This window comes from Coffea arabica, chromosome 8c (assembly GCF_036785885.1).
Source record: "Coffea arabica cultivar ET-39 chromosome 8c, Coffea Arabica ET-39 HiFi, whole genome shotgun sequence".
Classification (NCBI taxonomy): Eukaryota; Viridiplantae; Streptophyta; class Magnoliopsida; order Gentianales; family Rubiaceae; genus Coffea; species Coffea arabica.
Genome location: NC_092325.1, coordinates 44,673,131 through 44,685,329, shown reverse-complemented (window position 1 = coordinate 44,685,329; position 12,199 = coordinate 44,673,131). Strand labels below are relative to the sequence as shown.

Genomic DNA, 12,199 nt, shown 5'->3' with positions numbered 1-12,199 from the left:
TTACCTGAAAACAGAAGCTAGGAAATATACATATATATAAAACAGAAGCTAGATGATGAACAGGATTACTCTTTGTATACCGCATGATTAAATGCATGGAAACTAGTAAAAGCGAAAATTTAACGTATTGCACATGCATTTATGTAATAATCTATAATCATGTTGTGCTCCAACATATGGATTAATAGCTTAATCGTGGAAAAGAATATTATAGAATAACATATTACTACCTCTTATTTATGGAACAAAAATCAATAATTCTTTCTCATTCTCTAACTTTGTGGATTTGTATTAGACAACTTAGCTTTACGCGGAGAAAAAAGGTTTACATCCAATTAACTCAGAAATCTCCTTCTGAATTGTTTTCTTATTCTTGTATACGTTTCTTAAATAATACAGTGTTCTAACAGGTGCTTCATGGACACGCGTTAGTACACTCAATTTTCAGTTTAACAAATCTGAACAGAAATCTAAACACTATTAAAAAAAAAAGAGTAAATCTTTTTATATACTAACAATGTATATACTATCGGGTTTAAATGCATGTCATATATGCTAAATTTGATGTTTAAATTTAAATTAGATCATATGTCATTCATTCAACCCCGTCAGTGTCAATGTACAGGGTATACATTTTGATAGTGTAGTAAAGAGTAATCCTTATAAAAAAAAAAATGAGAAGAAGAGAAAGTCCATAATTAAAAAGAACAAAATTGGAACTGTATTAATTGAGAGGAATAAAAATTATTTTCCAATAAAATAAATGTCCTAATACATCCCAGACCGTACGACACATTCCACTGCTGCTAATGCACCGAATACAGACACGCTCTGTCTCTCACCCTGTATACCTCTTCCGCTATTCCCACCAAAACCCATGCCCTATTCCGCCATTTCACTACCAAAACCCATCTCCCCCACAGTCCCACACATACCACCCACCCCACAAAAAACAGCTCCCCCTTTCTTCACCCCCCCCTATAAAACGACCCAACAACTTCCTTCTCCTTCCCCCGGCCTTCATCTTTCCTTTCATCCATGAAGAAGTAGCAATACGAAAGAAATACCCATCATCTCTTCCTCTTCAGAAAAAACACACACTACACACCCACGCACACCAGCAACTCTTGAACACACCATACCGCACCAATGGGTTTCCCAGTAGGTTGCACAGACGTATTCTTCCCCAAACTTCTGATCCACATTCTCACGATTCTGGGCTTAATGCGAAAATTCATCTACGTCCTTCTTTCAATTCTGGGTCTCGGAGATTTTCTGGAACCCGAAATGCCGCTCCAGACCTGGCCCGAATCCGGAGGCGAGCCGAGGTCCATATCCGCTTCCTTAATCCGGGAGTTATTACCTGTGGTGAAGTTCTCAGAGATAAGCGACTTGGCTGCTCCGGAGTGCTGCGCTGTTTGTTTGTACGAGTTCGAAGATGACGATGAGATCCGACGGCTGACGAACTGTCGGCACATATTTCATAGGAGCTGTCTGGACCGTTGGATGGACCACGATCAGAAGACGTGTCCGCTCTGCCGGACGGCTTTTATCCCGGAAGATATGCAGGACGCTTTCAACGAAAGGCTTTGGTTGGCTTCCGGGATTTCCGATTTCTACGGCGAGTACTCGCCGATGACTTTATAGGACTCAGGTTTTTAGCAGTAGTACTACTTTATAGTGCTTTAGCGAACCTTTTTTTTTTTTTTTTTTTTAAATCCTTTTTCTGCCTTTCTGGTTTTAACCCTGGCGGGTTTGGTAGGAGAGGTTCTCAAATGTACAGGAGTGAAAAACAAAACAAAAAAAAAAAAACTTATATATTTACGAGGGGGGAAAAAAGGATATACGTTGATAAATATGTTTTGTATAGTCTTCTCTCCAAAAAGAGTTTGATAATGAGACAATAATAAATATATATGTTTTCCGAGAGGCATTCTCGTTGTTCTCTTTAACTAACTAATTTGTAGGTAAATAAATGGTTATGATCTCTATTTTTTACTTTGCGGGAATAAAAAATAGTAAGTTACAGCGAATGGGAGGGTTAGGTTTAATAATTACAGTATTAAGGTTGTAATTTCATACTAAATGAGAATAGGTATTGGAATTTGGGCCTGCTACGCCACAAATTACTACTACAATTGCTGGTGATGTTTTGTTTGTGTACGTTGGCACATTAGCTAGCGGCTAACTCGGATCTGGTCTTCTTTTTTTTGTTGGGTAGGCAATCTCATCGCATCAAATCAAACATTGGACGACAGAAAATTCATGTTATGTTATATGGGGAAGAATTAAGAAGACGAGCACAAATCATTCACAGTAGTAATTCTTCAACAATTATTTTATCTAAATATCTGAGCAATTCATTCAGCTCTCAAAGAATTCAATAAACTTCTGCAATTATGAGGAATCAATCAAAACAAAACATGAGAGTTTGGGCCAGAGTTGATTCATACACCATTCATTATTTAGAGCAAGCAAAGATTTCCGTGGGAGTTTGGGAAGTTGCAGACTTGCAGGGCAGAGTCCTCTTTCCTTCCCCCCAATCCTCCTGTCCTGTCTATTGATTACTAGTATTCAAGCTATACATAATAATAGGCCCGCAGGACCTCCCAACTTTTTTTTTTTTCAAAGCCAGTGAAACTTTTGCATTTGAGAAACCTAAAAAAAGTCGGCAACTCTTGAGGTTCCTTAGGAGACTTATCAACTACCCAAACCTCCCCCAACTCATCGATGTGGGATAACTAGCCTAAGCAGGCGAGCTGCTACTAAGTCCTCAAGAGGGCTCACTCAACCCGGACGGCTAGTTGTCTTTTTTTTCAAAGCCAGTGAAGACTTTTGCATTTGACAAACCTAAATTCACAGAAAACCTCAAAAGCTGGCAACTCTTGAAGTTCCTGAGGAAACTTATCAACTACCCAAACCCCCCCCCCCCTCCAACTCATCGATGTGGGATAACTAGCCTAAACAGGCGAGCTGCTACTAAGTTCTAAAGAGGGCTCACTCAACCCGGACGGCCAGTGAAGACTTTTGCATTTCAAAGCCAGGCGAGCTGCAGGACCTCCCAACTTCACAATGGCAAATGTGTATGTATATACATACATACATCTGTCACGAACCCAGTTTCCAATCTGCAGTGCGGTCTCACCTCACGGCCCGGTCATTCATTTATCTTTCATTTTTTGGTAGGACCATAGATAGATAGATAGATAGGATAGCTCCCTCTTCTTCTTTTTTTTGGAGGAAAGATAATTGCATTAACGTAAGCTAAACTGTCTTTTACAAACCGATGAAACCCCCCGGCATCATCCTTTAATAAAATTATTACAAATAAACTTGAATTTAGAAGTGAACAAAATAAATTTGATTGATAAGGACATTACAAAACAAAATTGATTGATAAGGACATTATAAAATAAAACGGATTGGATTCTCTCCTTTCACCTGTGCTAATTTCCGTTCCTTTTCTTTGCTAACTCTTACTAAATTTCTTCCCCGCAGGACCGTAATCTTCTTACTACTCATTGAGGAGAAGAAGTAAACGATCAGCCCAAAGTCTGGTGGCCACCATCAATCAAGCAAGTGTCACAATATGTGGTTTCTTTAAAAAATCTAGATGAGTGCGTAGTAATAATGCTGGATGAGTACGTAGTGCATTCGACTGATCCATTGGTGGTTTAGTCTCCATCAATCCATTAGCACTAATCAATGTGGAGAGGAATATACACATATGCCTGCACGCCAAGACAATCGTCCCTTATATTTTCAACATACAACGCAGTGGTCCTTGAGTTAGCGTTAACGTCTACACTTCTGAATTCTATTAAGCAAATTAAAATTCGTTAATTTGAGTTTGATCTCCAAAGTCTGTGACAATTCAAGAACATCGATCAAGAAAGTAAAACTATTTAAAAACGAAGAAAATATCACATCAATTCACACAAGTCCTCTTTTTTTTTATTCTCTTGGGGGGAAGGTGGGGGGGGGGTAGGTTGGGGTTAAGTATTCGTAATTAAGAATTCTTAGTTCAAGAAAATTAATCCTGATGTGGACAATATATAGCACTAGAATTAATGCTACCATTAACCTTACTGTCAATTTAAGTAATAATTTGTTGACGATAAAAAAATACGAAATGTTTTTGTTACATTTCCTTGTCTTTGACGCATTCTTTTTCCGTGCTTGAAAGATTGGAGGGATGTTTTTCTTTTACATTTCCTTTTCTTTGACGCATTCTTTACCAGTCTAATTTTATGGCGGATGACTTTTTTGGCAAATGAAAGCAAAGTGAAAGAGATGCCATTTGACCTCAGGATCCATTCTTTTCCAGCCTAATTTTATGTTTTTCTTACATTTCCTTGTTTTTGGAGGATTCCCATACATAACGAGCATTGATCACTCGTTTGCTTTCCTTACAACCCCCTTTATTATACCTTAGTTTGCTGTCTCCACGCGGTTCCCTTGCAATTCAGAATTCAGGTATCTTGTCTCAAAATATAAATGAAAACCGGGTCCAGCTGCACATATTCTAATGAGTTGTTAAAATCACAACAATATATAATTCTTCATTTCTTGAACCTACTGCAACTATTTTACTCCCCTTTCATTGACATACCTACGAAATCTGCATATAAGCCTACAAGTTTGAGCCTTAAAATACTTGCAGGAACCGAATTGCTACAATTTTTTTAAACGACATTTACTAACTAATCATCCCACACTAGTTTTGTAGTGGAAAACTCAATGCCTGCCAGCCAGTGTGAATCGATTGAAACAATTTTTAAGGTTGCAAATTACTAAAAAAAAACACAAAGCTCTTTTGTTAATGCACACATTTTTTCAACCCCAAAAAACATGTTAAGTTAAACATTTTTTTTCCGACAACAATAACATCCCTACAATCTAATATATCCTATTCTAAAAAAGAGGAGTCTAAAAAGATTGTGTAAAGAATTAGCAGGCATAAATACAGATTGAATTTTTTCACTATAGTTGGGGTTTGAACCCCCGACTTCCAAAAAGGGACTTGATCCCTTTTCGGTGGCCACTGAGCTTTGGGTCAATGGTTGTTAAGTTAAGCATTCACCTAATACTGCCTGACGACGCTGCCGTTCATGCTACTGAGATTTATTCCGGACTGTGCCACGTGGCAGAAGCACCCAGACTGAGCATATTTTTTCGTCAGCCAAACCAGCTGGTGATCAAGTCAAATTAGGAACTAATACGGTCTAATTAACAGCTTCTCTTGATTATTTACTAGCAGTATTCATTTACAACTAGTTTTCAGAAGAAAAGTGGTGAATAAGAGGAGAAGGGAAGGGTGTAAAGTAGTAATAACAAGTGATTAATTCTACCATGATGATTCATAATGCACCTGGCTAAGAGAAATTACTCAAGCATCCGACTCAGTTAAAAGTTAAACTCAATTGGTTATGAGTTGAGTGGTGAAGATTGTTAACTAGTTTGAAAATAGGATACTCCTTAAAACGATGAGCAATGAGTTAAAAGTGTTTTAAAAACTTCATTAACCAGTCTGAAGAGATTAGAGAGAGCAATGAGAAACTACTAGGTCGCAGTGCTATTGCAAAATTGATGGAATCTCAAAGTGCCCCACTAGAATATTTTATGCTTGGCAGCTATTGAATATAGGAGCCTAAAGCAGAGCTAATTAGACAGAATCCTAGGTACCTACAATCATCAAGGGAGAAGCCGGGGCAATCAATTTTTTCCATATTTCCCGCTGAACATTTTTATAGTATTTGGTCGGCAATCATGTAAATTAACATTTTTGTAACAGCATAACTAAATTCTAAGATTGCTGAACCATGACATGATCTAGTTGTGCACTAAGCTTTTGCAATTGATATAATTCAAAAAGGTCGGTTATTGTCTGATGGATGGTGGGTTCTTTGCTACGAAGGTAATCTAGAGTTGGTTCTCCTGTCTTCTCCTACGTGGAACAGGTAGCGGTCCACGTTCTTACGAGTAATTTTGGGATCTCAAACTTCTGGCTTGATATCAATAATGTGTTTATAGCCTCTTGATTACAAATAATAAAATATGTCTAATGAACGATCCAATCGCATGCCACAAATGCCAGAGCATGAGAGCGAGATCCCGTTGAGAAAAACATGGAAGGATGACGCAAACTAGTCAAAGCATTTTTTTCTTTCTTTTTTTTTGAGTCAACCCATGATCAAGGCTCAGGCGGAAAATTGTTTTTCTTTTGTGGCTGTTGGCTCCATATGATGTACCAAAGGGCGTCCATGTTGTATCATGCCATCTAGGGTTGGTAGAATTTATGGTGCTTACTCTACTCGTGGGGACTTAAATTAGTTTTAGCCTGCCTAGCAGTTTTTGAAGGTCTCCTCCCGTAACTTGTAAACGGAACCCCCCCCCCCTCCCATGCGTTGTATTCGAAGAGCATGATGCAGACTCCAGTGACCATGGGTTTCTCATTATTCAGAAATTTGTTTAAATCTGGAAGACACCTAAAGCAAAACCATCTGGTCAGATGAGTCGTTGATTATGATCTAGTAGAAAATGAAACCTAGGCCGTGCTCTCCATTCATACGGGCCAGCCTCGCACTTGCCACTGGGCTATACTTTGCTTCGGGTCTTGGAACGAGTCCAAATGGATTGCACTTTCTCAAATCTTGTCTAGCCTAGAAGACCAAATTCCAAGAAAATACTCTCCTTTGAAATCCTAGCTGGCAAAAATGAGACAATACTTTTTTTTTCCCTTTTTTTATCAATACGATATACTATTCTACAATAAGGGAAGGGAGAGAACGTGAAGAGGATCAAAGATAGTCCAAAGAAAACTGAACCACTATTAGACCAGATCAGACGGATGCACTACGCATCCGCCTAAATTTTTTAATGCCACCAAGCTTTAATGCTTGGGTGGTGACTACCAGCCCAACGGCTGGTGGTTAAGAATGAGACAATACACCAATGACATTTTAAGTGACAAGTGCAGCAAAAGGCTTTAATTAATATAGACACATTCATGAATACATTGAAAACAAACTTTTGTAAGTGACAAAAGACAAATATAACTGCTTTTTATCTTAAAGCAGATCAAGTTGGCAGGTATCATGCAGCTAAAATATGCTAGTTAGTTGTCCGGGAAGGAGAACAATGGCAAAGTAGAAAATTAAACACAATGTACATGGCAAAGACCAGCACACGGCAGAATAAGAGTACAACCTATGACTGAAAAAATGCACGCCCCCAATGACCAAATTTGAAGTGCAGGAGTTGACAAGACTGGGAAGGAGGTCACTTCGGATAGCCAGCAGGCGGATAACCAGGAGGAGGATAGCCTTGAGCTTGAGGAGGTGGATAACCAGCAGGTTGCCCGTATGCAGGAGGAGGATATCCAACGGTGGGTGGATAAGCCTGATCAAGGCGTGACATTTGCTGAACAGGTGGCACTGCCATAACTTGAGGACCAAACTTACCATCCCGTTTGTCCATTTCAACCTTGTGTTGTGTCTGCCATGGATCGTGTGCGATAGAAATAAGAAAGGGAAGAAATAGCAAGCAGATAAATAATTCTGTTCGACCATTGGAAGTTCCAAAATCTTTTGAAGCAAAAGAATAGAGGTTCTTTTCAACTCCATCAACAAAGGAATCAAATCATGGAAATTGAAAAGCATTTTAAATTAATCAAACGTTCAATTCGTCCATCGTCTGCATACCTGCATACACGCACAGACCCTGCAAAACCAAAGTAACAAAGATGATCAACACCAATTCCTGAGAATTGACTTCGAAAGCTTTGATTAGAAGAGGACTTGAAAAATCTTACGTGCAGTAGACCAAATCTGATAAGCAGGAAAGCAACTGCGAGGCCTCCGAGATTTCATCACTTCCAACAATCATTGCCACAATCGAAAATATGCAAGCAAGTTGTGAAAGGCAGAACATGAACCCCTAGGCCACAGAAACATAAATGATAAAAACCAGATAGCTATGTCATCAACTCAAAATCACAATAAGAAACACAAATGAAAGGCATCACTCACTCACATGCAGACACAGAGATAAACGCGTGAGCATGCGTGTGCACACATACAGAGAGGGTGTGTGTAAGAGAGAGAGAGAGAGAGAGAGAGAGAGATTACGATAATGCAATTATCACATTGTGTAGTTTGTATATTGAACTCATCTTGCAACAAAAACCGAGTAGAAGCAACTGAATTTGCAAAGCACAGGAAAACCTGGAAAGTTGACAGAGAAGAATTATAACGTAGTTAAAAGCACATTAAAACCAACAAATCCAAGCAGAAAAATAAAATGACAGTGCGTAAATACTGGTGAAAGTGCCATCTAGATGCAGCTCAAGAATGTACACTTAGTATAGATATTGATAGACTAAACAAGAGCTGATTCTCCTTTCTTGAATGAACGACACATTCAATAGGTTATTGTTTAAATGACTCTAAAAACATGCTTTGACCAATCACCAATTAAATAAAATTTCTGCAGCAAACTCAGAATCCAGAGTATGTTGCACTTAGGATAATAACTTAAGGAGCAAATTGACGAATTAGGCATTATTTGTTATGAACAAAAGAGAAAGATGTCTGATGGAATCAAGCATTCTCATTTACCTCCAATAACCACCTCCCCCCCCCTCCCAACAAAAAAAAGTTCTGACAAAAAATGACGGCTCCATTTGGATTAGCTATTTTTGAGGATATTTTTGAAATATTTTACTGTAGCAATGTAAGTGAAAAACTTTTTAACTGTAGATGAGGCTATTTTTGGTTTTTTTTTTTGGGAATTTTTGAAGTTTTTTCTGGTATTTTTGTGGTTGTTTTTGTTTGTGTATTACTGTACCATTGTATATGAAAATCTTGTTTTTCAAAAAGTGACCAATCCAAATGCAGCCGACGTTTGATCAGATCCATGAAACAAATAATTTTACAGGCAGAGCCTTTTTAGTGTAAAAGAGGGCAAAACCAATAGTCAAAGACCTGCAGGCAAAAACCCACTATGCCTTTTCAGTTTGAAGAGCAAAGGAATGTATAGAAGTTAGGAAACATTATCAAATATATTGCAGAATGGCTACTAGCATTGTCTACATCGTAAGGGTTTGTCCCCTAAAATTGCTTCATAAAAGATGACAATAACCTCCCATCTCTGGCTAATTCCATAAGAAGCCATCAGAAATTCCTGTTGAAATCCCCCCTGGGGCACATCTAAAATCCATATTTACCAAGTTCTAAGGTTCGCAAATGAAAGGAATATAAGATTCCCATCAAATGTCACATTAAAAGACTAATACTAAACTAAAACCAGTCGTTCAAGTACCTCAGTGGCAAGGCACAATTCAGGGCATTTGCTTTCTCCACACCGACCACTGCAAGGCATATAACCCGCACAGCACACATACCTGTATATTAAATAAAAAATTGTGTGTGAGAGAGAGAGAGAGAGAGCCAACACTAAAATTAAAACTAAAGTCATTTTGGGAGTTCTACAGCAAACAGATCTTCAATTACCTTGACATATCATTGTAGAGAGCTCGTTTACGCAGCAAATATGATACACACGGCGCACTGCAATTTCAAAATTTTTAAAAAATGATTAATTTTACAGCAACAAAAAGAAATACTAATTCGCTGGATTGTAGACAATAAAATGAGTAGATAACCAAAACAAATTCTATTTGATGCGAAGAACCAAAACCAAATGGTAATAAAAAATGAAATGCATCTATACTTTTAACCAACTCTAGCTTGCATCTATACTACACATGAAATGCACAATCAAAATCATTTTTATTCCAGTAGCAAATTTATCATATTCAAGATTTCTTCCAAGCATGCAAAGATACTTGACTGAAGAACAGTACATCATACACCCTTGAAACATTGGGTTATTCTTAAAAAGTCCTACAGAGAGAGATTGTTTCAGAATTCCCTTGAAGGAAATTTTACCTCACCTAGCCAGCCTTAGCAAGTAGGACTCAGGCTATAGCAATAGATTTCAGGCCTTGACATGACAGTTGTACATCAATCAGGTGATACATTAAATGTTTTATTAAGCTTTGATGCAGCTGGGGACAGGCATCATGAGGCAAACTATTGACCTCTCACAAAGATGCGTAACCTATTGCAACATTGACTAAGTCATCCTAAATTATAGATTCCAACAGCTTCCACCAAAATTAAACTCTTTACCAGACCTTTGAGCATTTGCAATACCATAGCATTTGCAATTCCACAATACTTAGATCTACTTAGCCAGGTCATTCCAAATGAAGCTTTGACCAGAAGATACTAAACAAGTCTTTGATTTAAAACTACAACAAGGGGAAGCACTCACATGAGCATTCAAAAAACAGGCAGTATAAATGCAAGCCAATTAAGTATGAGGCCTCAGAATGGTAGCACAATTAGTTATCTTAAATTGACATGTCATGTTCACGGCAAAAGTCAAACTTGAGGCATATAATTAAAAAATTAATTAAAAATAGTATATATAAGAAAATGGGAACATGATGGACAATGGGAAAAAGTATTTCAATCTAGACAAAAAGGAAAAACTCAAGATGAACCTAAAACAAGTCTGAGAAGTTAAGTTCACGATACAATACAATAAGTTCGTTCCAGGTTATAATATGAATTATCACCTTTGCTAATGTTATGAATCAAATAGACCTGAAGTGCACCCGCAATGAAACACACACATTACTAGTTCCAGATAAACTTGGAACAAACTCTGACTTATCTGAGTTTGAACCAAACAGAGGGCATTAACTCTGTGGATACTAGTTTAGACCAGAGCCTTAACTTTTGTGTGGCATATTATTAAACAGAGTTTGAATCATTAGCTTCCAATCATCTCATCCTTCCCCATCCTTCCTTCCCTGGCTGCCCCCAACCCCTCTCTGAACTACAATATCTTAATTGAAATCCTTTTGTTTTCAACAATTGATATTGTGTACAAGTCCGCAAGATCACTTAGAACTTTGCAAATCTATTGAAAAGATCTCAGACAATAACAGAATAAATCTCGCATACTCTCATTTAAATAATTAAGCAAATGCAGTTTTCAGATGTCATTATAACAAATCACACCAGCTTCTCACCACAAACTAAGGCCTTGTTTGGATTGCCAGTTTCCGTCGAAAAATTACGTCGTTTTCCGTGATCACATTTCCCTATTACCTTTTTCCCTCGCATACATCAAATCGCTACAGTAAATTTTCTATGAAAAATCACGGAAAATGCAATCCAAACACAACCTAAAGCACAGTTAGATTTTTCATGGACTAACTTAGTCAAGCAAAGTCAACGCAATAGCATCGAGTCCCCAAAATCACAACAAAACCATAAGCTCATCCACAGGAAAAAATATTAATAATAAAAGAAAATAAAATTTAATGCGAGGCACAATTTTGACGCGATCCTTCTCAACATTGAACAGCACAGTTAAATTAGACCAATCAGTATGCGTACCACCAAAGAGAGAAGCAGCAATCTGCAAGGTAAACGTGAAAAAAATCAAATATTAATGCTTAAATTTATACATTTCGCATGCATAAATAAATCAATTGAGATAAAACAGAGGAAACCGAAAAAAATTTACGAACAAGGAGGATCAGCTTGAATTGCCCTCATCAGATCAGTGTGCCAGAGGTTGCGATAGTTCTGGCGGAGCTGCATCTTATCCATATACTGCTGCGATGCCATTTTCGAACTGTTCTCTTCTCACGCTCAGCAATCAATGAAACCCTAGGATTTTACTTCCCTTCTACTGGCTTAGATGTAGATGAAGAGGATTTTTCATTGACCGAGACGCGTTTCTGCAAGTGGAAGTCAAAAAGGAGGACGCTTCCTCACCTCATTTATAGTTGGACAACTTTCCCTTTCACTCCCAAACTTGCTGTATTCTCTCGCATTATCCTAAACTTTAAATTTAAACACTTAGCCTTCTAAACTTTTAATTTTGAATACCTTATACCTTAAACTCTTAAATGTATTCTATTTAGGTCCTGTCAATGACAGCTTTTGTAAAATTACATGAAAGACCCAACAAATTAATGAAAATATACTGAAAGTAATCATAAGGTATCAAACTGTTATAACAAAAATAAAACAATACATTATCATTAATTTACACAATCATTTATCAAATTAATTTTACTAGCAATATTAGTAATTGAGACTAAGTAAATAAATAA

General features: G+C 37.6%; 2 protein-coding genes across 2 annotated transcripts; one reads left to right on the top strand and one right to left on the bottom strand.

Moving 5' to 3' along the window:
- Nucleotides 1-708: 708 nt before the first annotated feature.
- On the top strand, nucleotides 709-1,933 carry LOC113705519 (brassinosteroid-responsive RING protein 1-like). Its single transcript, XM_027227394.2, has one exon. The coding sequence runs from the start codon at nucleotides 1,150-1,152 to the stop codon at nucleotides 1,645-1,647; it is 498 nt and encodes a 165-aa protein (XP_027083195.1). The 5' UTR covers nucleotides 709-1,149; the 3' UTR covers nucleotides 1,648-1,933.
- Nucleotides 1,934-6,974: 5,041 nt separating this feature from the next.
- On the bottom strand, nucleotides 6,975-11,875 carry LOC113707004 (uncharacterized). The gene is made up of 8 exons (XM_027229155.2): nucleotides 11,609-11,875; nucleotides 11,475-11,496; nucleotides 9,513-9,569; nucleotides 9,322-9,403; nucleotides 8,130-8,225; nucleotides 7,814-7,938; nucleotides 7,704-7,722; nucleotides 6,975-7,497 (listed from the first exon to the last, which is right to left on the bottom strand). The coding sequence occupies exons 1-8, from the start codon at nucleotides 11,706-11,708 to the stop codon at nucleotides 7,282-7,284; spliced, it is 717 nt and encodes a 238-aa protein (XP_027084956.1). The 5' UTR covers nucleotides 11,709-11,875; the 3' UTR covers nucleotides 6,975-7,281.
- Nucleotides 11,876-12,199: the final 324 nt, after the last annotated feature.

Coding starts and splice junctions, on each gene's coding strand:
- LOC113705519 (XM_027227394.2), top strand. CDS start 1,150: ATGGGTTTCCCAGTAGGTTGCACAGACGTATTCTTCCCCAAACTTCTG.
- LOC113707004 (XM_027229155.2), bottom strand. CDS start 11,708: ATGGCATCGCAGCAGTATATGGATAAGATGCAGCTCCGCCAGAACTAT. Junction 11,497..11,608: donor AATTCAAGCTGATCCTCCTT/GTTCGTAAATTT, acceptor TTTACCTTGCAG/ATTGCTGCTTCTCTCTTTGG. Junction 7,939..8,129: donor AATGTGATAATTGCATTATC/GTAATCTCTCTC, acceptor TCTGTGGCCTAG/GGGTTCATGTTCTGCCTTTC.